This window comes from Bos taurus, chromosome 2, assembly GCF_002263795.3.
Source record: "Bos taurus isolate L1 Dominette 01449 registration number 42190680 breed Hereford chromosome 2, ARS-UCD2.0, whole genome shotgun sequence".
Taxonomy (NCBI): Eukaryota; Metazoa; Chordata; class Mammalia; order Artiodactyla; family Bovidae; genus Bos; species Bos taurus.
The window spans coordinates 90,710,818-90,737,710 of record NC_037329.1 but is presented as its reverse complement, the minus strand read 5'-3'; the positions used below and the strand labels follow the sequence as shown (position 1 = coordinate 90,737,710).

The 26,893-nt window shown below is 42.4% G+C and overlaps 1 protein-coding gene across 5 annotated transcripts in view; it reads right to left on the bottom strand.

Moving 5' to 3' along the window:
- Nucleotides 1-448: 448 nt before the first annotated feature.
- The window catches only part of KIAA2012, a 126,295-nt gene continuing 99,850 nt past the window's right edge, over nucleotides 449-26,893 (bottom strand). For 3 of the 5 annotated variants that reach the window (XM_010802195.4, XM_005202669.5, NM_001105438.2), the window contains 8 exon segments: nucleotides 18,848-18,938; nucleotides 16,114-16,279; nucleotides 10,389-10,503; nucleotides 7,899-8,236; nucleotides 5,406-5,608; nucleotides 4,254-4,426; nucleotides 3,323-3,542; nucleotides 449-1,420 (listed from right to left, as the gene is read on the bottom strand). In XM_010802195.4, the coding sequence (XP_010800497.1) occupies nucleotides 1,282-1,420; nucleotides 3,323-3,542; nucleotides 4,254-4,426; nucleotides 5,406-5,608; nucleotides 7,899-8,236; nucleotides 10,389-10,503; nucleotides 16,114-16,279; nucleotides 18,848-18,938 (1,445 nt within the window). In that variant the 3' untranslated portion in view covers nucleotides 449-1,281. 5 annotated transcript variants of the gene reach the window in all.

Genomic DNA, 26,893 nt, shown 5'->3' with positions numbered 1-26,893 from the left:
CATGTCTGAAGACTTGGCATTTAGGTAGTGGAGCTTAGCTATGGGGGATACTTGATTTTAGTTTATTGGATTCTTCTAAATGCTGTGCATTCTGCTATGGTTAACTGAAAAATGTGCTTATCTGGTTAGTAGTGCTGATAAAATAGGCCTTTAACAGCAACAGTTTAATAGAATATCGATAAGATTTGGAAGGCACCTCGAATAACATTTTAGTGTAGCCACTCTACCTGGTGCTTGACTGCAACTTTTGAAATTTGTAAAAGAAGAGAGAAAATAAAATCAGGAATGGTAATTTCCCCCACCAGGATGTTTTCCTTGAGTGTTCTTTCTTCTCTTGGTTGAGTTATTTGAGATGCTCCTTTCTCATCTAAGTATTATTGAATCAATTGAATAATGTGCAAGTAGGGTCAACAAGTTTGAGAAAGACTGTGACATATTCACTACGATAGCCAGTGTTTGGGGCATTTTATTTCTATGTTACATAAAGCAAGGAGTTGAAGCATCACATTTAAGCAAGTCCAGTAACACAGCAGTACAAACACAGAGCTTGACTTCTGGTTTGTGGAAGTGCAGCTCCTGTAGAAAGCACCTTATAAGCATTAGTGTGAGATTTCCAGGGAATCATCTGCAAGTATTAAGTTTTTAAATTTAGACTGAAGTATAGAGTGGGGCCAAAGGACATTTGTGGGAAAATTTTGCTTCAGATACTGCTTGCTGTAACATCTTTTTATGTATCTTATGTATCTTAAAGGTTCTTCATCCCCTTTAATGATGATTCTGTAGTAGATATTTATTATTATTTTTTTTACTTACTGTTACTAAAGAGATGTTAAAGATAAATTATCTAATCAAGACTCTTGATAGAGTCAGTGTGATTTTTAAAACGGGGAAATCATGCTAGTGGCTGGTTTTTCAAGGCATAGTTAGGAGCAAAACCTCAAGGCTGGTTAATTTTCAGGGCTCAAGAATACAATGTTGTCCAGTGTAACTTTCTGTGATGAAAATGTTCTGTATCTGTTGTCCAATATTGTAGCCAGTAGCCACATTCAGTTACTGATTACTTGAAATGTGACTAGCGTGACTGGAGAACTGAATGTTTTATGTTTATATAGCTACATGTGGCTATTTACTGGACAGTGGTGTGGATGGAGATGAAGTTAGCTGTACAGTGAGGTGAACCAGATGAAATGGAACTACTGGAGCTCAGTATGGAACTTCATTATAGAAGGAAGGTTCTCTTTTTCCATCACCATCTTCCAACTTTTTAGTTTTCTTCTAGTCTTAAGGTCTTGGTATTTGTAGGAAGTGGAAGTAAGAGTAGACCCATGGTCTGGAAATGTTGTGTGTCCACTGTAGGCCACTGGCTTCCTTATGGAGTTCTTGGTGGAAATGAAGATGTTTCTTCAAAGCATCTTTTTGCCTAAGAAACAATTCACACCCATGATCACAACACTTGATAAAGCATCCTAGAAAATTGTCTTTATAAGCTAGTTGAATAATTTTCACTAAGAATTTCAGTAATCATCATTAGATTTGCGGTTACTGACTTGCATTTTAGTGGAAGGTCATACTGTCTTCATTCAGTAACTTCACATATGAGGTTTCAAGGATCATGATCTTCCTACTAGAAAGGTTAAAAGGAAGGGTATAATAGTTCTTAAATCTGTATTCATGAAGGGACTCTCTTGTCTTAGGGATGAAGAAACAGGCCAGAGAAGTTAAAGTATACCTGGGCCAATGTCACACAAGCGAAGATGCAATCAAGCCAGCTGGCATTAAGTTCTAACACTTGCTAGAATGAGGCTCTTTCACACCCTTCACATACCCCTTTAATTATTCTTGGTGGAGGTGAAGATGTTTCTTCAAAGCAACTTGGATTAGCGTTGCACAATAGCTCAACTTCCCCTTGTATTTCTGGCCAGTTTTCTTTGTGGAAAATTGCAACTCAGCTTTGCTTTTGGTTTCAATACTTATGAACCCAGTCCTACTGTTGTGATACGTGGAATACAACTTTGAAACTGAATCAAGACTTCCCTTAATCTATTTTGTAATTCCCATAACAGCTGAGGAACATCCAGGAGAACAACTCAAGGTAAGGTGGAAAACCCTGAAATAGAGTTATTCTGGCTTCCTTTTTTTTTTTTCTCTTGTCCCCTGAAGGGTATTTATTAGCTTAGATTCAGCTTAAGTTGTAGAAAATAAATTTCAAGGGGTAAATTGTTTACAGTTAAGATTGGAATCACATGGTTTTCTTTGCCGGACTTCTTCACGCTTCAGTTGTGATGGTTCTAAACAAGGATGACTTTGTTGCTTTCACTAAGGAGGGGAAATTTATGATAATAGCCACTATGGAGGACCTGGTTTTTAAGGAGTCAATTGAAAGCACATTACTAAAGAGATTCTATTATCAGAAAGGTGTAATAATCATTGTAAGATAATAAAGGGGGAAATGCTGCTGGCCCCGATGGCTGATTCTGAGCTATTTCTACTAAAAAGGTCTATCTTTGACCTTATCTACAAGTATTCTTTGTGCCTTGTTCACTTCATTCCAGCCATGCTAACTTTTCTTTTATTCTTTCGCCATGCCAGCCTCATTCTTTTCTTTGAACTTTTTTTTTGCACTTGCTGTTTACCTCCTGGGATATTTTTCGTCTACATGTTTATGTGACTAACTCGTCATTCAGGTCCCACCCTTATATATATTGCCTCTGCTAAGGTTTTGCCCTGGCCAACCTGTCTAAACTAAACCTCCCGCAATCCTATCTCTTTTAAAAAATTTTTTGAATAACATTTATTGCCAACTTAAAAAACCTTTGTTTAGAGTCTGTCTCCCCACCCCCATCCCTAGAATGTAAATGCTATGGGAGAAGAGATGTCTGTCTTTCTTAATCCTGAGTTCCCAGTGTCCAGAACAATGTTTGGCACATAACAGGTACCCAGTAAATACATACTGAGAAAGGCAGTGTTTCAGAATCAGGGGTGGGGGTGGAGTCTTTGGTCTAGTCTTGGTGCTACTCCTAGTTCACTGATAGCCCTGATCAGGGTCCTTCTGTCTCGGACTTGCTTTTCTCATCTGTGAAGCAGAGGGCTGAGCTAGATGATCTCTAAACCCCATCTAGCTTCAATGTCAGTTCTTTAAGCCATCAAAAAATTCTATCACCTTTGCAGCAGGAGAATCTCTATTTTTCAGTTCTTCCAAACCATGCTATGGGAAGTGGGAAAACTTCACGTGTCCAAAGGCAGCTCAAAGCTAGTACTAGAAGCAGGCAGTCAAGTCCTTGAACAATCCCACTCTTGCAACTGTTGTTCAAATGTCAAATACCTGGCTTGATCCTGGGCTTGTTTCATGGCTTCCTCCTGAGCCAACCTTGCCGCTTCCTTTTCCTTCTGCCGTCTGTCCTCTGCTTCCCACCGAGTCTTCTCTTCTGCTTCCTGTTTCCGCCGCTGGTACTCCAGCCGTTCTTCTTCAGCCATTTCCATCAGGTGCTTTTGCTCTTCTGCTAGCTGCATTTCCAACTCCTTCAGCCTTTGCTTTTCTGCCTCTGCAGAACAGAAGAACAGGTAAGCTCAGCATTATTCAAGAAAACAACTCTCTGATCTGACTCTCAAGTCTGATTCCCAGGGACTCCCAATGAGATGTTCCATGGTTTACCTGACAGCTGTTTGCCAGATCTTCTGTGGGTATTACCCTGTGTTCATTTACTAACTTAAGAGTCCTTTATCAAGTACCTACTGTGTGCAGTGCAGGGCAGGGTCTGGAGAACCTTGGTGCTTACTCAGCTGGTCTGACCACTCTACAGGGGCATCATCTGCTGAAGCACTTTCCTATTCCTCAAATATGAGGCTACAGAAAATCCATACATCACCTGAAAGGCTGCCTAGCAGCCATCCAGGTGTTTGTTTCCATCTGCTAGGGAAGCAGGCAAGGAGGAGAGCTGTGTCTCCAATTTAGGCAGCTTCTGAGCAATGCTGGAAGGGCAATGCAAGGGGCTGGGTGCCACTCCAGGAGATGACTGGGACCACAAGAGTCATTGCTACAAACAAGTCTTTCTTATTTTGAACTTCTATCTCAGCTCACTAGAGTCACACCTACTAATCACTTTGAAAAAAAAATCAGCTTACCCATTTAGAGTGCTTCACACTGAGACCTAGGATAGGAATAACTCTGGGGAGAATCAAATGAACACCCACAGGGGGATAAAAATATTTCTGTCCCAGATAGAGGGAGTTGCAGAGAGTGGAGCACCTCTCACCAGCCCTCTCAGCTTCCTCCTGCTGCTTCTTTCTCTGCAGCTCCTGACATTTCCTCCGGAACTCCTCCTGTTGCTGCCGAGCTCTCTCCTGGGCCATTTGCAACTGGAGCCACTGCCTTCTCTCCTCCTCCTCCTGCCACTGTCGTTCTTCCTCAAGTCTCTGTTTCCTCAAGCTGAGAAAACCCATAAACAGGTAAGGGAGATGGCAGAAACACTGCAGTGTCCTTACAGGACAAGCTCTGTCTCTGGTGGAGGCTTTGCAGGCTGTAGTTCACAAACAGCATCTCATGCAGAGACTCCTTTTCCAAGGGAAGCCTGACTGAACAGCAGAAGCCAGAACACAACAGGACTGAAACTAGAAGCCTGAAAGTTTCGACAGCTCTGTGCTCTGGGACCCGGCCTTCAGTTCCCAGATCCTCATTTTCCATTCTTATCAAATGGATTTTGAAGTTCCTGTTTCACAGGGTAGTTGGGAAGATTAAATGAGCCCAGAAGCTTATGGAAGGGCCTTGCGAAATGCAGACAGTGTGGCAAGAGGCATAACAAATGTTTGCTGGAACGGATCTCAAAGCCTTCCCAGGAAGATCCACCAACATCTATCTGGAGTAACCCTAACGGTTTAAGACACCTTATCTATCTTTGGTTCAGACTGTTCCTGGGATAACTGAGGATAAAATGAGACATGCCGTTTCCCTTTAGGGCATGAGCCTCTGGAGAAGACTCTTTTAAAGAGTCCCTTGAACAGCAAGGAGATCAAACTAGTCAATCCTAAAGGAAATCAACCCTGAATATCATTGGAAAGACTGATGCCGAAGCTGAAGTGCCAATACTTTGGCCATGTGATGCAAAGAGTGGACTCATTGGAAAAGACCTTGATGCTGGGAAAGATTGAAGGCAGAAGGAGAAGGGGACCTCAGAGGACGAGATGGTTGGATGGCATCACTGGCTCAATGGACATGAGTTTAAGCAAGCTCTGGGAGGTGGTGAAGGGAAGCCTAGCAGTGCTGCAGTCCATGGGGTCGCAGAGTCAGACATGACTAAACGACTGAACACAACAACGATGAGCCTCAGAGCCAATGTACCCCCAGAGGAAGTCAGCCCCACTTGTCTTCAGCTTCCTGTCACAGCCGTGGCCACGACCTCTGCACCCACCGGATTTCCTCCACGCGGCGCTGCTGCTCCAGCTCCAGTTCCTCCTTCATCCTCTCTGCCCTCTCCAGCTGCTCCTGCTGGAGCCGCCTCTGCTCCTCCTGCTCCCTTCTCTTCCTCTCCACCTCCAGCCGTCTCATCTCAGCCCGCTCTGCTCGAAGCCTGTCCCGGGAAGCCTTCTCTTGTTCCCTCTTGACAAGGAAGGCCTGAGGAGCCAGAGTGTTGTCTGTGAGCAGTGATCACTGGTGACCTCATCTTGGCAGCGCGCCCTCCTCCACCCCCACCACATGGCCTCTAATCAGAGATAAGGTGGTTTCCACACTCTGACCACAGTTGTACAAACTCTGCTACCACTGGCTCGGGCTCTGGGCTCTGACTGACCTGGATCCAAGTCTCTCTCTTACTTGCTTCAGAATTCAAGGGTAACAACTTAATTCGTCTAAACTGTCTTCCTCTTGGCTGGCTATTACCAGAATTAACTCAAACAGTGAAAGTGCCAACATAATGCCTGCTGTGCTGTGCTTAGTTGCTTAGTCGCTTAGTCGCCAGACTCTTTGCGACCCCATAGACTGTAGCCTACCAGGCTCCTCTGGCCATGGAATTCTCCAGGCAAGAATAGTGGAGTAGGTTGCCATGCCCTCCTCCAAGGGATCTTTTCAACCCAGGGATCAAACCTAGATCTCCCACATTGCAGGTGGATTCTTTACCATCTGAGCCTCCAGGGAAGCTCAAGAAAACTGGAGTGGGTAGCCTATCCCTTCTCCAGGGTATCTTCCTGACCCAGGAGATTCTTTACCAGCTGAGCTACCATGTCTGCTGCTGCTGCTGCTGCTGCTGCTGCTAAGTCACTAAACGACAGCCTACGAGGCTCCTCCATCCATGGGATGTTCTACGCAAGAGTACTGGAGTGGGTTGCCATTGCCTTCTCTGACCATGTCTGCTATATGTGTCTAATAATCACCCAAGGAGCTTTTAAAGATTACTTGAGGCCAAGCCCCACCCGGACCAATTAAATAAGAATACTTAGGTGGGAGGCCTTGGCAGGTTTTTAAATTTTAATTAAAAAAAATTTTTTTTTTTTTTGCTACTCAGCAAGGCTTGTGGGATCTTAGTTCCCTGACCAGGGATTGAACCTGGCTGGCAGTAGAAGCACAGAGTCCTAACCACTGGACTGCCAGGAAACTTCTCCTCCACCCCAACCACCTACTTAAAAATATATTATTTTTCTTGGTGGTTTTAAAAAACGTCTTGCAGTGATGCTACTGTGAAGCCAGGGGTCAGAACCACAGGTTCGAGCTAAAGGCTCCTTTAGGGGCAGTCCTAGGTGTAGATGTGTCAGACTCCTATTTAATCTTATGCAAATCCACTTTTCCAATGAAACGGTCTCTCAGTTTCTGTGAAGAGTGTCTTAGATTTCTTGTTCTTCCTGATGCCTCCTCCTCAGTCAGAAGTATGCCTCTGAGGGGAACACTGGATGGCCACTGTCCCATGGCAGCTCTGTGTATCCAGTATGGGGTGGGTACTTCCTTATCTTATTTAGCCTTTGCAGAGGCAGTGCAGTACTGTGTACTGACAATAAATCTAGAAATTCTGAGTCTACAGCAGGCTCAGAGAAGTTCTGCCCACAGCTTAAAATTTTCATCTGCTATATAGAGTAGAATGCTGTAGCCTTGGCAGCTGGGAGAACTGAGAACCAGAAAGGAAAAAGCTTCCTGAAATGCTTTTTGGAAGACCAGGGGCTATAAAATAAATACATAATAATTAAAAATAGTGCAAGAGCTCTGGAGCTCTTTTGGAGTCAAAAGACCTAAGTCTTGACTCTGCCACTTGATGGTTGCCCAACTTCTGGCAGCAAACATCTAACCCTTTTAATCTTAGCTTGTAGGTGTATGAAATGGGGTGCATCGTACCTGGGTCACGAGTGTGGCTGTAGAGATTAAATGAAATTCAGCAGAATTGTTCCTGTTTGCATGTAACTTCTGTGAGTTTAACCGTAGTGGTTTAGCTGTGGGTATGCTTGCAGTGTTCAAAGAAAAGGCAGATAGATGTGTGTGTGTAAGTTGCCTGTGGCCCAGCTTTGTGCCACAGTAAAGCAGATTAGGGATGGAGGAATTTCTACAGTGTTGGGGAGGCAAGCCGTGCATAAACTCCTGGCTTAGTCAAGAATATGTGCTTGGCTCTGAGGCCTGAATTCACCTTTCCTTTTAACTGTGAGGCCTGTACTTCTCACAGACAAGTGCTGTGCCACCTTTCTGCTCATGAGGGGTGGGTACATGGCCTGGCAGTTCGGGAGCCTCACAGAATGTCTCATTTCAGAGGGACTTTGCCACCCTAGTGTCTTTTATCAGATCTGGCATCTTAAAGGGTCAGAAAAAACAAAGTAAAATAAATAAAATTAGGCAGTTTAATATAATCCGGGGAAGTTTTCTCCACCTCTGCAGTGGTACCAGTGAGGACAGAGATCCCTTTGGCCAGAGTGAGAATATTGAAGCCTACCTTGGAAGGGTCCTCGTGGCTTCTGTCTTCTTCAGGTTCCATGTTTCCAGGGACAGCTGCAGTCTGGGTGGGTGATGACCTTCCATCTATAGAAACTTGGCTCTCAGGAGCTTCAACTTTGGAAGAGACCCAAGGGTCCTCTACACCAGAGCCTGAGCGGAAGAAACCTCCACCTGAGCGGTCTTTGGTTTCCTTAGAGTTAATGCCATCAGGCCCACTCAGCTCCGCAGCTGTTTCCAGATTCCCCTCCTTCCGTGTCCTTTTCCCTTTGGCTCCTGTTTTTTTCCCTTTGGAAATTAGCTGTGATTTCTTTTCAGCTTTTGATTCCTTTGACTTTCCTAGGAGGGAACAATTGGGGATAGAGGCATAGCTAATAAACATGATCTCTGTATCCTTTTCAGTGACTTTAAAACTCCCATGTGCAATGGGATCATCTGTGTGCAGATACCTGAGCCCGCCCTTAGAGTCTGATTTTGTAGGAATCTGCATTTTAGCTATCACTCCAGAGATTTTGAGAAGGGTAGTCCATAGACCCAGGTGGTGCTAGTGGTAAAGAACCTGCCTGCCAATGCAGGAGACATAAGAGATGTGGGCTGAATCCCTGGGTCAGGAAGATCCCTTGGAGGAGGGCATGGCAACCCAAATCCCATGGACAGTGGGGTCTGGCCGGCTACAGTCCATAGGGTCACAAAGAGTCAGACACAACTAAAGCGACTTAGCACAGCACAGCCCATAGACCACCCTTTGAGAACCTGCCTCAACTGTAATCAGCAGTCTTGCTACTAAAAGAGTTCTGATTCACCCTGACCTATGGTGGGGACAAGGCTCTCTGGAGGGAAGAAGACCTATAGGCACAGCTGGAAAATCATGCCTCAAGAGTCTAGCTTGAGGTTGCAACTTTGTAACCTGGCACAGTTTGAGCCTTCCATACTCTAGGGCTTCTTTCTCAATTCACCACTGGGGGCCACAAGTATTTCTTTTTCCAGTCCTGCCAATGCTACCAAGTTACAGGCTACAGCAATGTAAATGCAGCAAGACTTTAAAAACCAGACCTCAAAAATAGATCTGGATAAGCAACAGAGCCCCACTATATAGCACAGGGGACTATATTCAATATCCTGTGATAAACCATAATGGAAAAGAATATTAAAAATGTCTATATTGTATAAACGGGTCACTTTGCTGTAGAGCAGAGATTGGCACAACATTGTAAGTCAACTACACTTCAATTAAAAAAAAAAATCTGGCCCAGGAGGCTGGCTATGCAGTGTCATTCGTTGCTACGGCCTTTGATTTGTTTTGAGGGTCTTCACATGGCCAGGAAGGAATGAGTGTAGGTTTCAGGTTAAAGAAAGTCCTCAGAACACAACATTGTAAATCAACTACACTCCAATAAAAGTTAATTTAAAGAGAAAGAAGGTCCTCAGAAGCATAGGCACCTGAATTCCCAGTGAGGTGCAACACAATGAACTAAGAGGAAAAATGGTAGCTGGAGTAACCATTCAGAGCATGCTGCAAACTTCTCCCTCCCAAATGCTCTCATGGCCCAATTCTCAGCTTGTGACTTGTTTATTATTCATAGAGGCAGGGTTTGAAAGGCATGAGTTTGGAATCAAATGGCAGGTTCAGACCCTGGGTCCACCACTTTTTACTGTTCAGTGTTACTCAAATCAGCCAGCCTCTCCACATGATATAATAATGGTGCTTGCTTTAAGGATATGTGGGGATTTCATGACATCATAAATGCAGAGCTCCTAATGAGAGAGTCAATTCCTAGGCAGGTTGATAAGAAGTCTGGGGTCCCTGAGGAGGAAAAAGGGTCTGGGGCTCTCAAGGAGGAGATAGGGGCCTGGAATTCTTGAGGAGGAAATGACAAATGTTTTTTTCTACATTCCTTAGTAAGGACTATATAACAATAATGTATCCTGCTTGAGGACATGTTTCTCCTTCCTGAAAAACCTTCTGACTAATCTTGTTATCTTAAAATGTATATTATGGGAGTGGGTCTAGTAAGATCTTTACAACCTTGAGACATTCGTTTGATTTATTGTAATAACTAATTTAAAAAGTATATAATTCCCTTCCTAAGACTAGCGAGTAGGGCACTCTCCACCCTCCTTCTGATGTCTATGTCAGAAGCTTTCTTTGTCCCTTTGAGTGATCAAGCCTGGTCCCAAAGCTAAGTCTTTTTTGGAGATCAAGAATCTGACATCGTTCGCCGTAAGCTATCACTAATACACTGTGTGTTCATTTAGTAGGTGTTGGTATTATTTTTGTAATTTCCTTTCTTGTTAATTACAGGCCTCCAGGTCCCCCAGTTTCCTCTATCCCTGTCTCCCAAGATACTGACATGAAGTAAGGGCGCAACACCATCTTAGCTGTGGTCATCAAGGAGACTCAGCATAGACAGTTTGTCCCATAGGATCCATGCTGATTCTCTGTGACACCTTCCGGCTCCCATTAGGTGTCTTCTCCCGGATGGACTCTTACCAACAGCAGCCTCTGCTTCCTCATGAAGTTTTCCTTCTTTCTCCCTCTTGGGTGCCTTGGACTTATCTGTCTTGGCCCTTTTCCTGCTCTTGGCTTTTTCAATCAATTCCATCTCCTAAAGGGGAAAATTAAGGAAAGGGAACATTTTAAAGTAGAAAGCAAGGGGAAAAAAAAAATCAAAAGGAGATTATTTGGGGAATTCCCTGGCAGTCCAGTGGTTAGGACTGGACTTTCAATAGTCACTTTCACTTTGAAAGTGACTTCAGCACTTTTAATACCTGGTCAGGGAACTAAGATCCCAATAGCCAACAAATAAAAATAGAAAACAGAAGAAAAGGGAGATTATGTTGAACAAGACAGAATGGCTTAGAATGGAATTTATATGGGTTCCAGATGAAGCAAATGAATTAGACAGAGAGTGTGGAGCCAGAGGGGAGATCCTAAGATTCAGCCTTTGATATAATTTCAGGTATAATTTCATAGAAGAAAAGAGAAATAGAACATGCTTGATGATCTGCCCCCCCTTTTTAAATAATTACAAAAAATTTTTTTTATTTAGTTATATCTTTTTGGCTGTGCTGGGTCTTTTTGCTGCAAAGGCGTTTCTCTAGTTGCAGAGAGTGGGCTTCTCGTGGGTGGCTTCTCTGGTTGCAGAGCTGGGCTTCAGAGTGCAGGCTTCAGTAGTTGCAGTGCTCGGGCTTAGTTGCCCTGTGACATGGGGGATCTTCCTGAACTGGGATCCAACCTATGTCCCCTGCATTGGCAGGAGGATTCTTAACCACTGGATCACCAGGGAAATCCTGTCCCCTTTTTTGATGCTAAACCATCATCTACAAGAGCTGGATCAAAGTGAAGCAGTTTTCACCTTTGACAGATTGCTATCGCCACAATTAATGATTAACTAGTTTAAATCAAAGCCAGCTGTATTCACTGTTGCATCATTTGCTAGCTTTTGGGAAACTTCAAGCATATGACCATGGCTATGTCAGTTTTCACCTTTCCCCAAGGATTGGGACAATATAGTGTTTCTTTCTAATGGGATGGCACAGTCAGGCCATGACTACCCCCCTTAGTACCTATAATATTGTGACAAAATAAGAAATATATGTTTGGTCTTTGAACCTAGCCTCTGACACAGAGCTCCTAAAACCCTTGCACAAACGTACCTCAGAGATAGTGTGGGTTTGGTTGTAGACCACCCCAACAGTGTGAATATGGGAAATAAAGCACATCACATGAATATTTTGTTTCTCAGGGCATATGAAAATTATGTTTACTTATGTAGTCTATTAAAGTGTGCAGTAGCATTATGTCTAAAAAAACAGTGCGCATACCTGAATTTGAAAATGCTATATTGCAAAAAAACTGTTAACTATTATCTGAGCCTTCAACAAATTGTAATCTCTTTCTTTTTTTGCCGTGTCACAAGGCATGTGGGATCTTAGGTCCCCTACCAGGGATTGAACCTGGGCTGCAGCAGTAAAAGTGTTAAGTCCTAGCCACTGAACAACCAGGGAATTCCCCACAAATGTTCTTAATGGCATCTAGGATGGTGAATACTTTTCAGAAGGTTCTCAATTGACTTTACCCAGATCCATCCAAGGAATCACTAACTGTGGCAGCTATAGTCTTAAGAAGTGTATTTGTTAAAAAATAAGAATTGAAAGTCAAAATGACTCCTTGATATGTGGGCTGCAGAATGTTGTGTTAGCAGGCATGAAAACAACCCTAATTTTGTCCATCTCCATTAGAGCTCTTGGCTGGCCTAGCTGATTGTCAACGAGCAGTAATATTTTGAAAGGGATCTTTTTTTTTTTCTGAGCAGTAGGTCTCAGTGGGCTTAAAATACTCAGTAAAACACGTTGCTAACAGATAAGCTGTCATCCAGGCTTTGTTGTTCTACATACAGAACACAGGCAGAATAGATTTAGCATAAATCTTAAGGGCCCTAGGATTTTTGGAATGGTAAATGAGCACGGGCTTCAACTTCAAGTCACAAGCTGCATTAGCCCCTAACATGATGTCAGCCTGTCCTTTGAAGCTTTGATGCCAGGCATTGATGTGTCTCCAGCTCTGAAAGTCCAAGATGGCATCTTCTTTCAACATAAGGCTGTTCATCAACATTGAAGATCTGTTGTTTAGAGTAGCCACCTTCATTATCTTAGAGCTTCTGGATAACTTGCGGCTTCACCTTCATGCCTTAAACCTTATGAACCAACATTTGCTCACTTCAAATTCATCTTCTGCAGCTTCTTCACCTCTCTGAGCCTTCACAGAATTGAAGAAAGTTAAGACCTTGCTCTGGTTTAGGCTTTGGCTTATGAGAATGTTGTGGTTGGTTTGATCTTCCATCCAGACCACTTAAACCTTCTCCATATCAGCAATAAGCCCGTTTTATTTTCTTACCATTCATGTATTCACTGGAGTAGCACTTTTAATTTCCTTCAAGAACTTTTCCTTTGCAGTCACAACTTAGCTAACCATTTGGTGCAAGAGGCCAAGCTTTTTGGCCCCTCTCAGCTTTCCACGTGGCTTCCTCATTAACCATTTCTAGCTTTTGATATAAATTGAGAAACATGAGTTGTTGTTCGCTGTTGTGAGACACAGGAGACGTTTCCTTTTACATGAACACTTAGAGGCTCCTGCAGGGTTATCAACTGGCCTGATTTCAATGTTGTCGTGTCTCGGGGAAGGGGGGTGGGGGAGAGGCTTGAGGAAAGGAACAGAGGGAACGGCTGGTTGGTGGAGCAGTCAGAACACACACATTTATTAATTAAATTGACCATCTCATATGGGTATGGTTCATGATACCCCAAAACAATTACAATGGTAACATCAAATATCACTTACTGATCACACTTTAGCATCAATATCAGTAACAGATACACAGATGATACCACCCTTATGGCAGAAAATGAAGAACTAAAGAGCTTCTTGATGAAAGTGAAAGAGGAGAGTGAAAAATTTGGCTTAAAACTCAACATTCATAAAACTGAGATCATGGCATCCAGTCCCATCACTTAATGGCAAATAGATGGGGAAACAGTGGAGACAGTGGCTGACTTTATTTTTTGGGGGCTCCAGAATCACTGCAGATGGTGACTGCAGCCATGAAATTAAAAGACACTTGCTCCTTGGAAGAAAAGCTATGACCAACCTAGACAGCATATTGAAAAGTAGAGACATTGCTTTGCCAACAAAGGTCTGTTTAGTCCAAGCTATGGTTTTTCCGGTAGTCATTTTGGATGTGAGAGTTGGACCATAAAGAAAGCTGAGTGCCAAAGGATTGATGCTTTTGAACTGTGGTGTTAGAGAAGACTCTTGAGAGTCCCTTGGACTGCAAGGAGATCCAACCAGTCCATCCTAAAGGAAATCAGTCCTGAATATCATTGGAAGGACTGATGCTGAAGCTGAAGCTCCAATTCTTTGGCCACCTGTTACGAAGAACTGACTCATTGGAAAAGACCGTGATGCTGGGAAAGATTGAAGGCAGGAGGAGAACGGGATGACAGAGGGTGAAATAGTTGGATGGCATCAGTGACTCGATGTACATGAGTATGAGCAAGCCCCAAGAGTTGGTGATGGACAGGGAGGCCTGGCGTGCTGCATGCAGTCCATGGGGTCGCAAAGAGTTGGACACGACTGAACTGAACTGATCACATCACCAAAACAAATACAATAATAATGAAAAAGCTTGAAATGTTTCGAGATTATCAAAATGTGACACAGAGACATGAAATGAGCAAATGCTGTTCGAAAAAATGGTGCTGATAGACTTGCTTGAACTTTCAATATGTAAAATCACATTATCTGTGAAGCCAATAAAGTGAAGCACAATAAAATGAGAGACATGCCTGTAACTTCTGGAGCATAAACATGAAAGGATTGTCTTTTGTTATTCATTAACAAGCCCCTTTCAACAGCACCTGAGATTATGTTAATACCATTATTTTGGAAAGCCCCTGAAAAGGGGCACTGGTTACCAGGAGAACCAATCACATGATCAGAACATTGGACTTTTCAGCCCCCTGCCCCTCCCACTACCTTAGAGGAGGGGAGAAGGGTTAGAAGTTGCATTAATCACCATTTGCCAGTGACTTAATCAATTCTGCTTGTGTAACAAAGCCCCCATAAAAGCTCTAACCAAATGTGTTCAGACTGCTCCAGGGCTGGTGAACACATCTGTGTGGTAGGAGGGTGGCACATCCCAAACTCCAAGGGGACAGGAGCACCTGTGCTTGGGACCCGTCAGGGCCTTGCCCTGTGTGTCTCTTCCTCGCTGTTCACGTGGACAGTGAGTCCCCTGCATATGAACCTTCAAGTTGTGAACTTCCAAAGATGTGGACATGCATTTGCATGTCCAATCACATGTTAGTTCACGTGTCTGGTGTACATTGTCACATGCATGCGTCCTCTACAAGTGGTTGTGCTTTTGTGTACTTTACAATTTGATAGAGTAGTACAGTATCTTTACTGCAAGACCAGGATGTTCACCCAATGCCAGCCCTCGTACGCCAGCACTGTTCTACTCTACTTTTCAAGTGTTAGTCGCTCAGTTGTGTCTGACTCTTTGGGACACCATGGACTGTAGCCCGCCAGGCTCCTCTCTGTCCTTGGGATTCTCCAGGGAAGAATACTGGAGTGGGTTGTCATTCCCTTCTCCAGGGGATCTTCCTGACCCAGGGATTGAACCCAGGTCTCAAGCACTGCCGGCCAATTTTAGGGAAGAATAAAAATGTTTTGTTTCTGTATTTGTTATGAATTATTTGTGTGAAAGGGCTTCCCTGGTGGCTCAGATGGTAAAGTGTCTGCCTGCAGTGCAGGAGATCTGGGTTTGATCCCTGGGTTGGGGAGATCTCCTGGAGAAGGAAATGGCAACCCACTCCAGTACTCTTGCCTGGAAAATTCCATGGACTGAGCAGCCTGGTAGGCTACAGTCCATGGGGCTGCAAAGAATCGGACACGACTGAGCGACTTCACTTTACTTTATTTGTGTGAAAAGTATTACAAACCTATTGCAGTATAGTACTATATAGCTGACTGTGTTAGCTGGGTACCTAGGCTAACTTTATTGCACTTAATGAACAAACTGAACTTATGAACATGCTCTTAAACTCATTTGTATGTAGGGGACTTACTGTATCCTTTAAAATATCTTTTGTAATAAATCAGTAGTAGTAAGTAAATGTTTCCTGAGCTATTCTAGCAAATTACTGAAACTGAGGATGGGTTGTAGGAACCCCCTATTTATAGCTTTTTGATCAGAAGTACAGGTGACAACCTGAGACTTGGTGGCTGAAGTGGAACAGGCATGTGGGACTGAGCCCTTAACCTGTGGGGTCTGTGCTAATTCCTGGTAGTTAGCGTCAGAGTAGAATTGTAGGTCACCTGGTTGGTCTCCAGAGAGCTGAAGAATTGGTTGATGTGGGAAAAGCCTTCACACATTTGATGTCGGAAATGATATGAAAGTATAGGAAAACTAAGCTTCCTTCTAGTACCTTTGTAGAAATTAGAAAAGGGTACCCCCTGCTTCAGAAAGATGCAACCCATTACTGGGATGCAGGGCATAGTGAGTGAACCACAGAGTGGATTTGAGCTCTCACTGCCCCCTTTGCAGTTGGCCTTGTCTAGTAAGCAGTCTATACAACTGGACATGGCAACTGTGATGGGAGCACCTTCCAGGTGGGGTTTTGGACCAAGCGCCTACCTAGGTGTTTACACTCACGTTACTGATGTTGTTTGATGTCTTCTGGTTGAACAGCCTTGGCTCAGTCTTCCCTTCTTTTCCTCTTGGAAGAAAAGATGTGTCTATAGGATCCAGCCCTTCTGGTGAGTCAGGCCCATGTCCTGAAAGTCCTCTGTGCCGATGGTGTACATTATAATCTTTGCTCCTTTGGGAAAAAGTAAAACAGCAGAACCAAACTAAAGAAAAACTCTGGTGTACACACCACTATATGTAGAATAAACAAGAGAATTTGCTGTATAGAATAGGGAACTCTAGACGATACCTTGTTATAGCCTACAATGGAAAAGAACCAGAAAAAAAAAAGTTATGTATAATTGAATCACTTTGCTGTTCACCTGAAACTGGATCACAGCCTTGTCGTGGTGAAGGGGCCAGCATAACTCAATGAAGCTATGAGCCATGCCATGCAGGGCCACCAAAGACAGAGCAGTCATAGTGGAGCTTCTGACAAAATGTGGTCCACAGGAGGAGGAAATGGCAACCCACTCCAGTATTCTTGCCTAGAGAACCTCATGAACAGTTTGAAAAGGCAAAAGATATGACACCAAGATAAGACCTCCTCCCATATGCTTTGGGGGATAGCAGAGGGCAATTACTAATAGCTCCAGAAAGAATGAAGCAGCCGGGCCAAAGCAGGAACAGTCCTAAGCTGTGGATGTGTCTAGTGTTGTAAAGGACAATATTGCATAGAAGCCTGGAATGTTAGGTCTGTGAATCAAGGTAAACTGGACGTGGTCAAGCAGCATATGGTAAGACTGATCATGGACATCTTAGGACTCAGTGAACTAAAATGGACAGGAATGGGTGAATTTAATTCAGATGACCATTATATCTAGTACTATGGGCAAAAATGCCTTAGAAGAAATAGCCTTCATAGACAACAAAAGAGTTCAAAATGCAGTACTTGGGTACAACCTCAAAAGTGACAGAATGAGCTTGGGTCGTTTCTAAGCAAACCATTCAACATCATTGTAAATGATGACCATACTTCAGTTACAAAGAAAAAGAAAACCTCTAGTGAGCAAGAAAGAGGGGAAAATGAACAAACGCTGACTGAACCACTGTGCTCTGCCAGGCACTGCACTGTGGCGGGCATTTTACACACGTGGTCAGCCCTCTTTCTCTCAACACATCCCTGAATAAAGGAGATTAGAAAGTCTGGCCTTCACTTTTGGGGTTCTCTCAGGCTGAAGTTTCTTTTATCTGTGGCTTAGTTGAAGAAAAAGTGACCTTTAAGAAAGAGTGTCATCAGAACATGAACCTACCTATATATCCATTTTTTACACCCTCTGAATTCTATTCTTGATCAAATTCAGCCACCAAAGTTCACTGCTGTATGAGTATGATCCTGTGTAGAACTGCTGTCACGGACCATTTGCCTGGAGGGCAGCTGACTTACGTTCTCCAGGTAAAAATGTCACCACGACAGAGCCACATGGATTCAGTGACGGCTGCTGCAGCAGCTACTGTTGTGCCAGGCCTGGTCCTGAAGATTTTATTTTTTAGCTAAATCAGTATTATATTTACTGTGCTGGGCTAGTACAGAGCCTTACTATAGAAACTTGAGAAATACTTGTCGAATGAGGTAAATGGAATTTCCTATAAATAAATGAGTCTTTAAGTCATTCAATGTCACTCTATAAAAACCCATAGAAATATCCTTTAGAATTTAGTGGTAGGAAAACCTTTATTTCCCCTGAGGAATAAGCATGCTGCAAACAAGAACCACAAAACCTGATTGAGTTGCTCCTTTCTGGCTTTTTTTGCTTTCACATTCAGTCTGAAAGTCTGAAGTTTTCTATTTTTCAGTTTTCTCTTTTTTTTGAAAGTCTGAACTTTAGTCACTTACTGGAGATTGTTGATGTTGTTTTTTCTTTTCCTCCAGATTAAAAAATATATATATTTTTTTATATTATCTAGTTTTTTGGTTTTTTTTTTTTTTTTGGTGGATAGGCTGGGGTGGGGGGGTGTGCGTTATTATAAGCAGTTTAAATCCATTTGGAGAAGATGAAATACAAAAGTTAAAAAGTGGAATTCTTCAGATAGCTGCCTCACCACCCAAGTGCTCGTCCTTCTTTATTCCTAGGGAACGCCCAGCCTTTTTTTGACCCAGGAGGGAATCGTTCTACCACAAGGCAGGTGAGGGCAGATTCGCCAATCACTGAGGCTCATGGGAGGTCACAGGAGGCTGTCGTTCCAGCTGCTACTGCCAAACAAGGCTTAGGTCAGGTGACTGAGCCTGACTGTCTGAGCTGCTGGCTGATGAGCTCATAGTTAGCACATAGCACGTAGGGAGCACTTAATACATGTTAGCAATTTATTAGTATTAATGGTATTACTGATTTTACCCAGGGCTGAGTGAATGCTAAGAGGAGAAACCAAGGTTGAGTTGACAGACCTCTACTTTCTGGGCACGGCCGCAGAGCTCCGATGTGGAAAAACGGAGAAAGTGGCTTCCACACGGTTCAGAGTTCAACTTTGCTTCTCACCCACCCAGCCAAAGAACAGGTTTAAAAGTGGGAAACACATCACAATATAATCCTTCCCCCAAATCTTTGTTTCTTAGCCAGTAATTTGATTCTGGTTGCCAGAGCCTGTGGTTGGTTAGCTGAGAGTCTTCACATGGCTTAGAAAAAAACAGAAATGAAGTTCATTAAAAGCAAAGAAAAACAAAAGTTGAAAAGTCCATGTTAGGACGGCTTTGAATACTTACGCCTTTTGGACAGTATCTGCCTCAGGGGTCTGCATGTGCTTGGCCAGGGAAGCACAAAGAGGGTCAAGGGTCATATTCCTCCGCACTGGGTCTGCGAAGACAAAACGCATCCTGAATCAGCAAAGGACAGCAGGCTGTGATCCTAGACACGAGAATACATCTACCTGGTGAGCAGTCAACAGCATGCCAATTAGAACAATAGGGTATGTTATACCTAGGAAATTCGCAAATGCTGCAGAAACTAGAGCTGACACATGGCAAGTGATATTAAAATCAGTAAGCCCCATTGGGAAAGCGATGTGACAGTACATATCAAGATCTAGTAAAACGTTCTTGTCTTTGATCAGGAATCTCACTCCTGGGTATTATCATAAGGAAAAAATTTAAAAGAAGAAACAAGCTTTTTGTACAAAGTTGTTCATTACATGGTCAATAATAAAAAATTAGAAACAACCAAACAATGGGAAATTTGCAATGCATTATTTTGACATTCAAAATTATGGTTGAAAAGATAAATCAGTAGTATGGAAAATACGATATAACGACAAGTAAAAAATAGTAAACTATAGAATTGTGTATTAAAGCTCTATAAAATATGTGTGTAGATGAATAAGAGCTGGAAGAGAAAACAGAAAGAGGAAATAATATGTTAACGGGGTTTATGTGTGTTTAAATTTTTTCTTAAAACCCCAGCGTGGTTATAACCTTGAAAAGAAAATTGATGAAAAAACTGTTATATTTTTGAGGAAGGTTTATGCAGGCTACACAGCTATTGCTGGGTTCTCTGAAGACCGTACTGGGTAGTTTTTAGAATGAGAAGAGTCTCCAGACTGACTTCATATTAGACTAGGATACTTTTTATTTTAGTTACTTTAAACAATTTTTAATTATGAAAGATATATTTCATTGAAGAAAATAGGAAAACACAAGTATAAATAAGAACCCTCCCCATCAACACATAATTATTAGAATGACTAAAAAGCCTGACTATACTGAGAATTAACAAAGATCCAGAGGAACTGGAATGTTCATTCACTGTTGGTTAAAATATAAAATGGTACAACCACTTAGGAAAACTGACCGTTTCCTGAAAAATTAAATATTAAATATACCATATCATCAAGCCATTATACTTCTAGGTATTTTACTCAAAAAGGATGAAAGCATATGTCCACATAAGTACTTATACACAAATGGTCATAGCAACTTTATTTGCAATAGTCAAAAACTTGCGACAACCGACATACCCATCAACAGGTGAATGGATAAAATGCTAGTATACACATACAATGCAAGACTGCTCAGTAGCAAATAGGAAGGAAGTTTTGATACACTCAACAATATGGATGAATCTCAAAAGAATTATGTGGAGTAAAAGCAACCAAAGAACGGTATGTATGGTATGCTTCCATTTAGTAAATTCTAGAAAGTGAAAACCAGTCTATAGTGACAGAAAGCAGATTGGTTTGGAAATGAGAGAGACTGGTGTTAGAGACCGGAGGCAGAAGAATCGTTTGGAAAAGATGAAATGTTTTGTCTTGATTGTGGTGAGTTTCACGAGTATAGATATGTATCAGAACTTACCTAGTAGATCTTGAGTTCTCATCACAAGAAAAAAAAGTAACTGTGTGTGCTGACTGATGTTAACTGTGGTAACCATTTTGCAATATATATCACATCATAGTGTGGTACCTCTTAAACTAATTACAATGTTATATGTCAATTATATCTCCAGAAAACTAGAAGCTGCCCCTTCAAATCATAGCAATATTTAATGTTTCTATAGAAGAAAATTGATGGTAGAATAATTTTATATTCTACTAAATAATTATACATAATTAAAATCTAAGGAAAAGTGAAGTTGATTGCATTAAAATCTTTATAGAAAAATAGCAATATTTAACACTTAAAGATAATTTATCTAATTGTACAATTTAAATAGGTATAATTTATTATAAGGCTGTTTAAAAAGCTTAACAAAGTTAAGTTATATGGCCACCTCATGCAAAGAGTTGACTCATTGGAAAAGACTCTGATGCTGGGAGGGATTGGGGGCAGGAGGAGAAGGGGACGACAGAGGATGGGATGGCTGGATGGCATCACTGACTCGATGGACGTGAGTTTGGGTGAACTCCAGGAGTTGGTGATGGATAGGGAGGCCTGGCGTGCTGTGGTTCATGGGGTCGCAAAGAGTTGGACACGACTGAGCAACTGAACTGAACTGAACTGAAGATATATTAATACAAATAAAGTGTTTAAAACAGTGCTGGCACCTGCTAAAAACAAGACCCCCCCCAAAAAATTAACCCACCACTACAACAAAACCCCCAAAACCCAAAAAACCCTGACTCATGGTCAAGGTTTTATGTATGTAGTTGTACTTACATACAACTACAGCAAATATTTTGGTGTATATACTTTCATGCATATATAGTAAATATATACTCATATTTTAATAAGTTAATGAAATAATACATATAATTCAAATCAACTTTTATATTATTAGAATCTCCTATATCATTAAATATCCTAAAAATGATTTTAATACCAGCATGGCATTTCATCATATGGATACCTTAACTGACTTAACCAAACATGTAGCTATTAAAATTCAAGTTGTTTTGAATTTTTATAACTAAAATGTACTTTATATAGCATATGCTTATAAGGAATGTTTCTGTTTACCAAAGGACTTAATTCTTTGTCCACATCTATTACGATTGAAGAATGTACAGTCTTAAGGGTAAAATGTCTATTGCTGAATTGCTTCCCAGAAAATTTGTACCAATTTACATGCCAAAGAAATCGTCATTCATTCCTTCATTTATCCCATGTTTATTAAATACCTGCTACATGATGGTCATTATATTAGGTGCTGGGAATATAGTGGTGAGTAGGATGGATACACACCCTGGTCTCAGGAAGCTTAAATTTTAGTCAGGAAGATGGATACTAGCACAAAGTAAAACAAAAGAAAAATGAAATAATTTAAAAAGTTAAAAAAAAAACTTTTTGAAACGAAGACTCTAATATTCAATCCCTTCTCTCTTTGAGCAGTAGATTCTTGCATGAATTAATTGATTTTTCCTCAATTTTGTTTATTTAAAGATATCATAACTTCAAAGAGCCCCTTGATGAAAGTGAAAAAGGAGAGTGAAAAAGTTGGTTTAAAACTCAACATTCAGAAAACTAAGATCATGGCATCCGGTCCCATCACTTCATGGCAAATAGATGGGGAAACAATGGAAACAGTGAGAGACTTTATTGTTTTGGGCTCCAAAATCACTGCAGATGATGACTGCATCCATTAAATTAGAAGTTGCTTGCTCCTTGGAAGAAAAGCTATGATCAACAGACAGCATATTAAGAAGCAGAGACGTTATTACTTTGCCAACAAAGGTCCATGTAGTCAAAGCAATGGTTTCTTCAGTAGTCATGTATGGATGTGAGAGTTCGACCACAAAGAAAGCTGAGCGCTGAAGAATTGATGCTTTTGAACTGTGGTGTTGGAGAAGACTCTTGAGAGTCCCTTGGACTGCAAGGAGATCCAACCAGTCCATCCTAAAGGAAATCCGTCCTGAATATTCACTGGAAGGACTGATGCTGAAGCTGAAACTCCAATAGTTTGGCTACCTGATATGAAGAACTGACTCATTGGAAAAGACGCTGATGCTGGGAAAGATTGAAGGCAGGGGGAGAAGGGGACAAAAGAGGATGAGATGGTTGGATGGCATCACTGAAGCTTTAGTTGGTGATGGACAGGGAAGCTTGGTGTGCTGCAGTCCATGGGGCTGCAAAGAGTCAGACACAACTGAGCAACTGAACTGGTAACTTCAAAAAAAGATTTGAAAAGAAAAAATGTACCTGTTATCCCACCAGCATTATTCCCTTAATACTAGTAATAATTTACTCATTTTTCAGTGTTCAGTGGTGTCTGCACTGCCATGCAGAGGAACTTGGGTTCCTTTCTGCTATTCCCAAATGTTAAGGATGGCATCTACTGTCTCATACATCAACCTCCAGACTTTGGAGTGTGGACAAAATTGTCAGTGTATGAGGTTGCTGAGGAAACTGGAAAGGTTGATTGGCTTGGTACCCGGAATTTATTTTGTCTTGGATAACATGTAAATATTAATAGAGAGTTGGAACTGATTTAAGTATTTTTGTGATTAAGAGGAATTCTGTGAAGGTTTCTTTCCCTAATTTGCGGGCTTAATAAAATCTGTCTGATGGAACGGATTTCACTGCTCTTCACCACTGTTTTGAAATTTGGGACAAAGCACTATATGACCAGCAGAGGGCGCGTTTGTATTGACCAAAAGCTGAGGGTTTACAACTAGTGTGATTTCACGGTTTTGATTAGAATTGATATCCTGTCGCTGGGAAGTGGACCATAGAAGAGTGTTTTGTTGTTTCTCTAGTAAAACAACCTTATATTTAGGAAGTATTGGAATAAACCAAGTCAGTATTTGACTAATAGCCTACAATTTTCAGTTAAGTTCAGTCGCTCAGTTGTGTCCGACTCTGCGACCCCATGAACTGCAGCACACCAGGCCTCCCTGTCCATCACCAACTCCTGGAGTTCACTCAAACTCACGTCCATCGAGTCAGTGATGCCATCCAGCCATCTCATCCTCTGTCGTCCCCTTCTCCTTCTGCCCCCAGTCCCTCCCAGCATCAGAGTTTTTTCCAATGAGTCAGCTCTTCGCATGAGGTGGCCAAAGTACTGGAGTTTCAGCTTCAGCATCATTCCTTCCAAAGAACACCCAGGACTGATCTCCCTTAGGATGGACTGGTTGGATCTCCTTGCAGTCCAAGGAACTCTCAAGAGTTTTCTCCAACACCACGGTTCCAAAGCATCAATTCTTCAGCACTCAGCTTTCTTCACAGTCCAACTCTCACATCCATACATGACCACTGGAAAAACCATAGCCTTGACTAGACAGACCTTTGTTGGCAAAGTAATGTCTCTGCTTTTCAATATGCTATCTAGGTTGGTCATAACTTTCCTTCCAAGGAGCAAGCGTCTTTTAATTTCATGGCTGCAATCACCATCTGCAGTGATTTTGGAGCCCAGAAAAATAAAGTCTGACACTGTTTCCACTGTTTCCCCATCTATTTCCCATGAAGTGATGGGACCAGATGCCATGATCTTCATTTTCTGAATGTTGAGCTTTAAGCCAACTTTTTCACTCTCCTCTTTCAATTTGATGAAGAGGCTTTTTAGTTCCTCTTCACTTTCTGGCATAAGGGTGGTGTCATCTGCATATCTGAGGTTATTGATATTTCTCCTGGCAATCTTGATTCCAGCTTGTGCTTCTTCCAGCCCAGCATTTCTCATGATGTACTCTGCATATAAGCAGGGTGGCAATATACAGCCTTGACGAACTCCTTTTCCTATTTGGAACCAGTCTGTTGTTCCATGTCCAGTTCTAACTGTTGCTTCCTGACCTGCATATAGGTTTCTCAAGAGGCAGGTCAGGTGGTCTGGTATGCCCATCTCTTTTAACTGTTTTTAAAAAAGCTAAAACAGCAGAGCATAGAAAAACTACTGTATAATGATCACCCATGTACTTACCACCTACCTTTGTGAAATCTTAACATTTTGCCATATTTGATGCACATTTTTTCTGAAGATGTGCATCTTCAGATGCACATAAATAAAACAATTCAGATATCATCTAAGGCTTTATTGTATCACATAAAATCCTATTTCCCTCACTCTCTCCCCAGAGGGGAGTCACTAAGTCATGTCCAACTCTTTGTGACCCCATAGACTACAGCCCGCCAGGCTCCACTGTCCGTGGGATTATCCTGGCAGGAATACTGGAGTCGGTCACCATTTCCTTCTCCAGGGGGTCTTCCCGACCCAGGGATTGAACTCCCATCTCCTGCAATATAGGCGGATTCTTTACCACTGAACCACCATGGAAGCCCTTAAATTTGGTATTTATCAACTGACTGACTTCAGAATATGCTACCCCCTAAACACTGCACCTTGGCATATTGACTACTTTAAGTGGAAGGAATCTGAGAAAGGGGAGTGCAAATTATCAGACCTGCTACTCATGTAAGAAGTAGGTTCTATTGGGTTGGCCAAAAAGTTTGTTTGTGTTTTTCTGTAAGATGTTATGGAAAAACTCAAAAGAACTTTTTGGCCAACTCAATACCTGGAGGAAGGGAGCACCCTTATCTCTGAAGACAGAGGGACTCTGAGAGGAAAGCAGACAAACAAGCCTTGCTCTCCTTCCTCGACTTGATTACCCTTTGTACATATCCCTTTCTCCTATCACATTTTCCCACAACTCTCCACTCTTCATCAAACCTACTTAAAAAAATGCTCAGGCTTAACCACTTCTTCTGGTCCTTATTTCTTTATAAAACCTCCCATGTGACATAAAGCTTATATCAAATAAATCTGTGTGCTTTTCTCTTAGTCTGTCTTTGTCATTTTAATTTTCAGGCACAGCTAGGGCCTCAAAGAGAGTAGAAGAAAAGTTTTTCCTCTCCTACACAGGTCTCTCCCAGGTGGCTCAGTGGTAAAGAGTCTGCCTGCCAATGCAGAAGTCATAGGAGATGTGGGTTCGATCCCTGGGTTGGGAAGATCCCCTGGAGGAGGAAATGGCAACCCACTCCAGTATTCCTGCCTAGAGAATCCCTTGGATAGAGGAGCCTGGCGGGCCCCAGTCCATGGGGTGGCAAAGAGTTGGATACACTGATTGCACACACTAACAGTACTTTCAGATTTTAACAACCAGTAGAGTTACCAGGCTGTGATGGTGCAGGAGTGGCCGAGAGGAGCTACCCCACATCTGAGGTCAGGGGCGGCAGCCGAGAGGGCTACCCCACATCCAAGGAGTGGCGGCTGCGCGGGTGCAGGAGGGCTGAGAGGAGCTACTCCACGTTCAAGGTCAGGAGGGGCGACTCATCCAAGGTAAGGAGCAGTGGCTGCGCTTTGCTGGAGCAGCTGTGAAGAGATACCCCATGTATCTCTCAAGGTAAGAGAAACCCAAGTAAGACGGTATGTGTTGCAAGAGGGCATCAGAGGGCAGGCACACTGAAACCATAATCACATAAAACTAGTCAATCTGATCACATGGACCACAGCCTTGTCTAACTCAATGAAATTAAGCCATGCCATGTGGGGCCACCCAAGACGGACGGGTCATGGTGGAGAGGTCTGACAGAATGTGGTCCACTGGAGAAGGGAATGGCAAACCACTTCAGTATTCTTGCCTTGAGAACCCCATGAACAGTATGAAAAGGCAAAATGATAGGATACTGAAAGGGGAACTCCCCAGGTTGGTAAGTGCCCAATATGCTACTGGAGATCAGTGGAGAAATAACTCCAGAAAGAATGAAGGGAAGGAGCCAAAGCAAAAACAATACCCAGTTGTGGATGTGACTGGTGATGGAAGCAAGGTCCAATGCTGTAAAGAGCAATATTGCATAGGAACCTGGAATGTTAGGTCCATGAATCAAGGCAAATTGGAAGTGGTCAAACAGGAGATGGCAAGAGTGAATGTCGACATTCTAGGGATCAGCGAACTAAAATGGACTGGAATGGGTGAATTTAACTCAGATGACCATTATATCTACTACTGTGGGCAGGAATCCCTTAGAAGAAATGGAGTAGCCATCATGGTCAACAAAAGAGTCTGAAATGCAGTACTTGGATGCAATCTCAAAAACAACAGAATGATATCTGTTTGTTTCCAAGGCAAACCATTCAATATCACGGTAATCCAAGTCTATGCCCCGACCAGTAATGCTGAAGAAGCTGATGTTGAACGGTTTTATGAAGACCTACAAGGCCTTTTAGAACTAACACCCAAAAAAGATGTCCTTTTCATTATAGGGGTTGCTGCTGCTGCTAAGTTGCTTCAGCCGTGTCCAACTCTGTGCGACCCCATAGAGGGCAGCCTACCAGGCTCCCCCATCCCTGGGATTCTCCAGGCAAGAACACTGGAGTGGGTTGCCATTTCCTTCTCCAGTGCATGAAAGTGAAAAGTGAAAGTGAAGTCGCTCAGTCGTGTCCGACTCAGC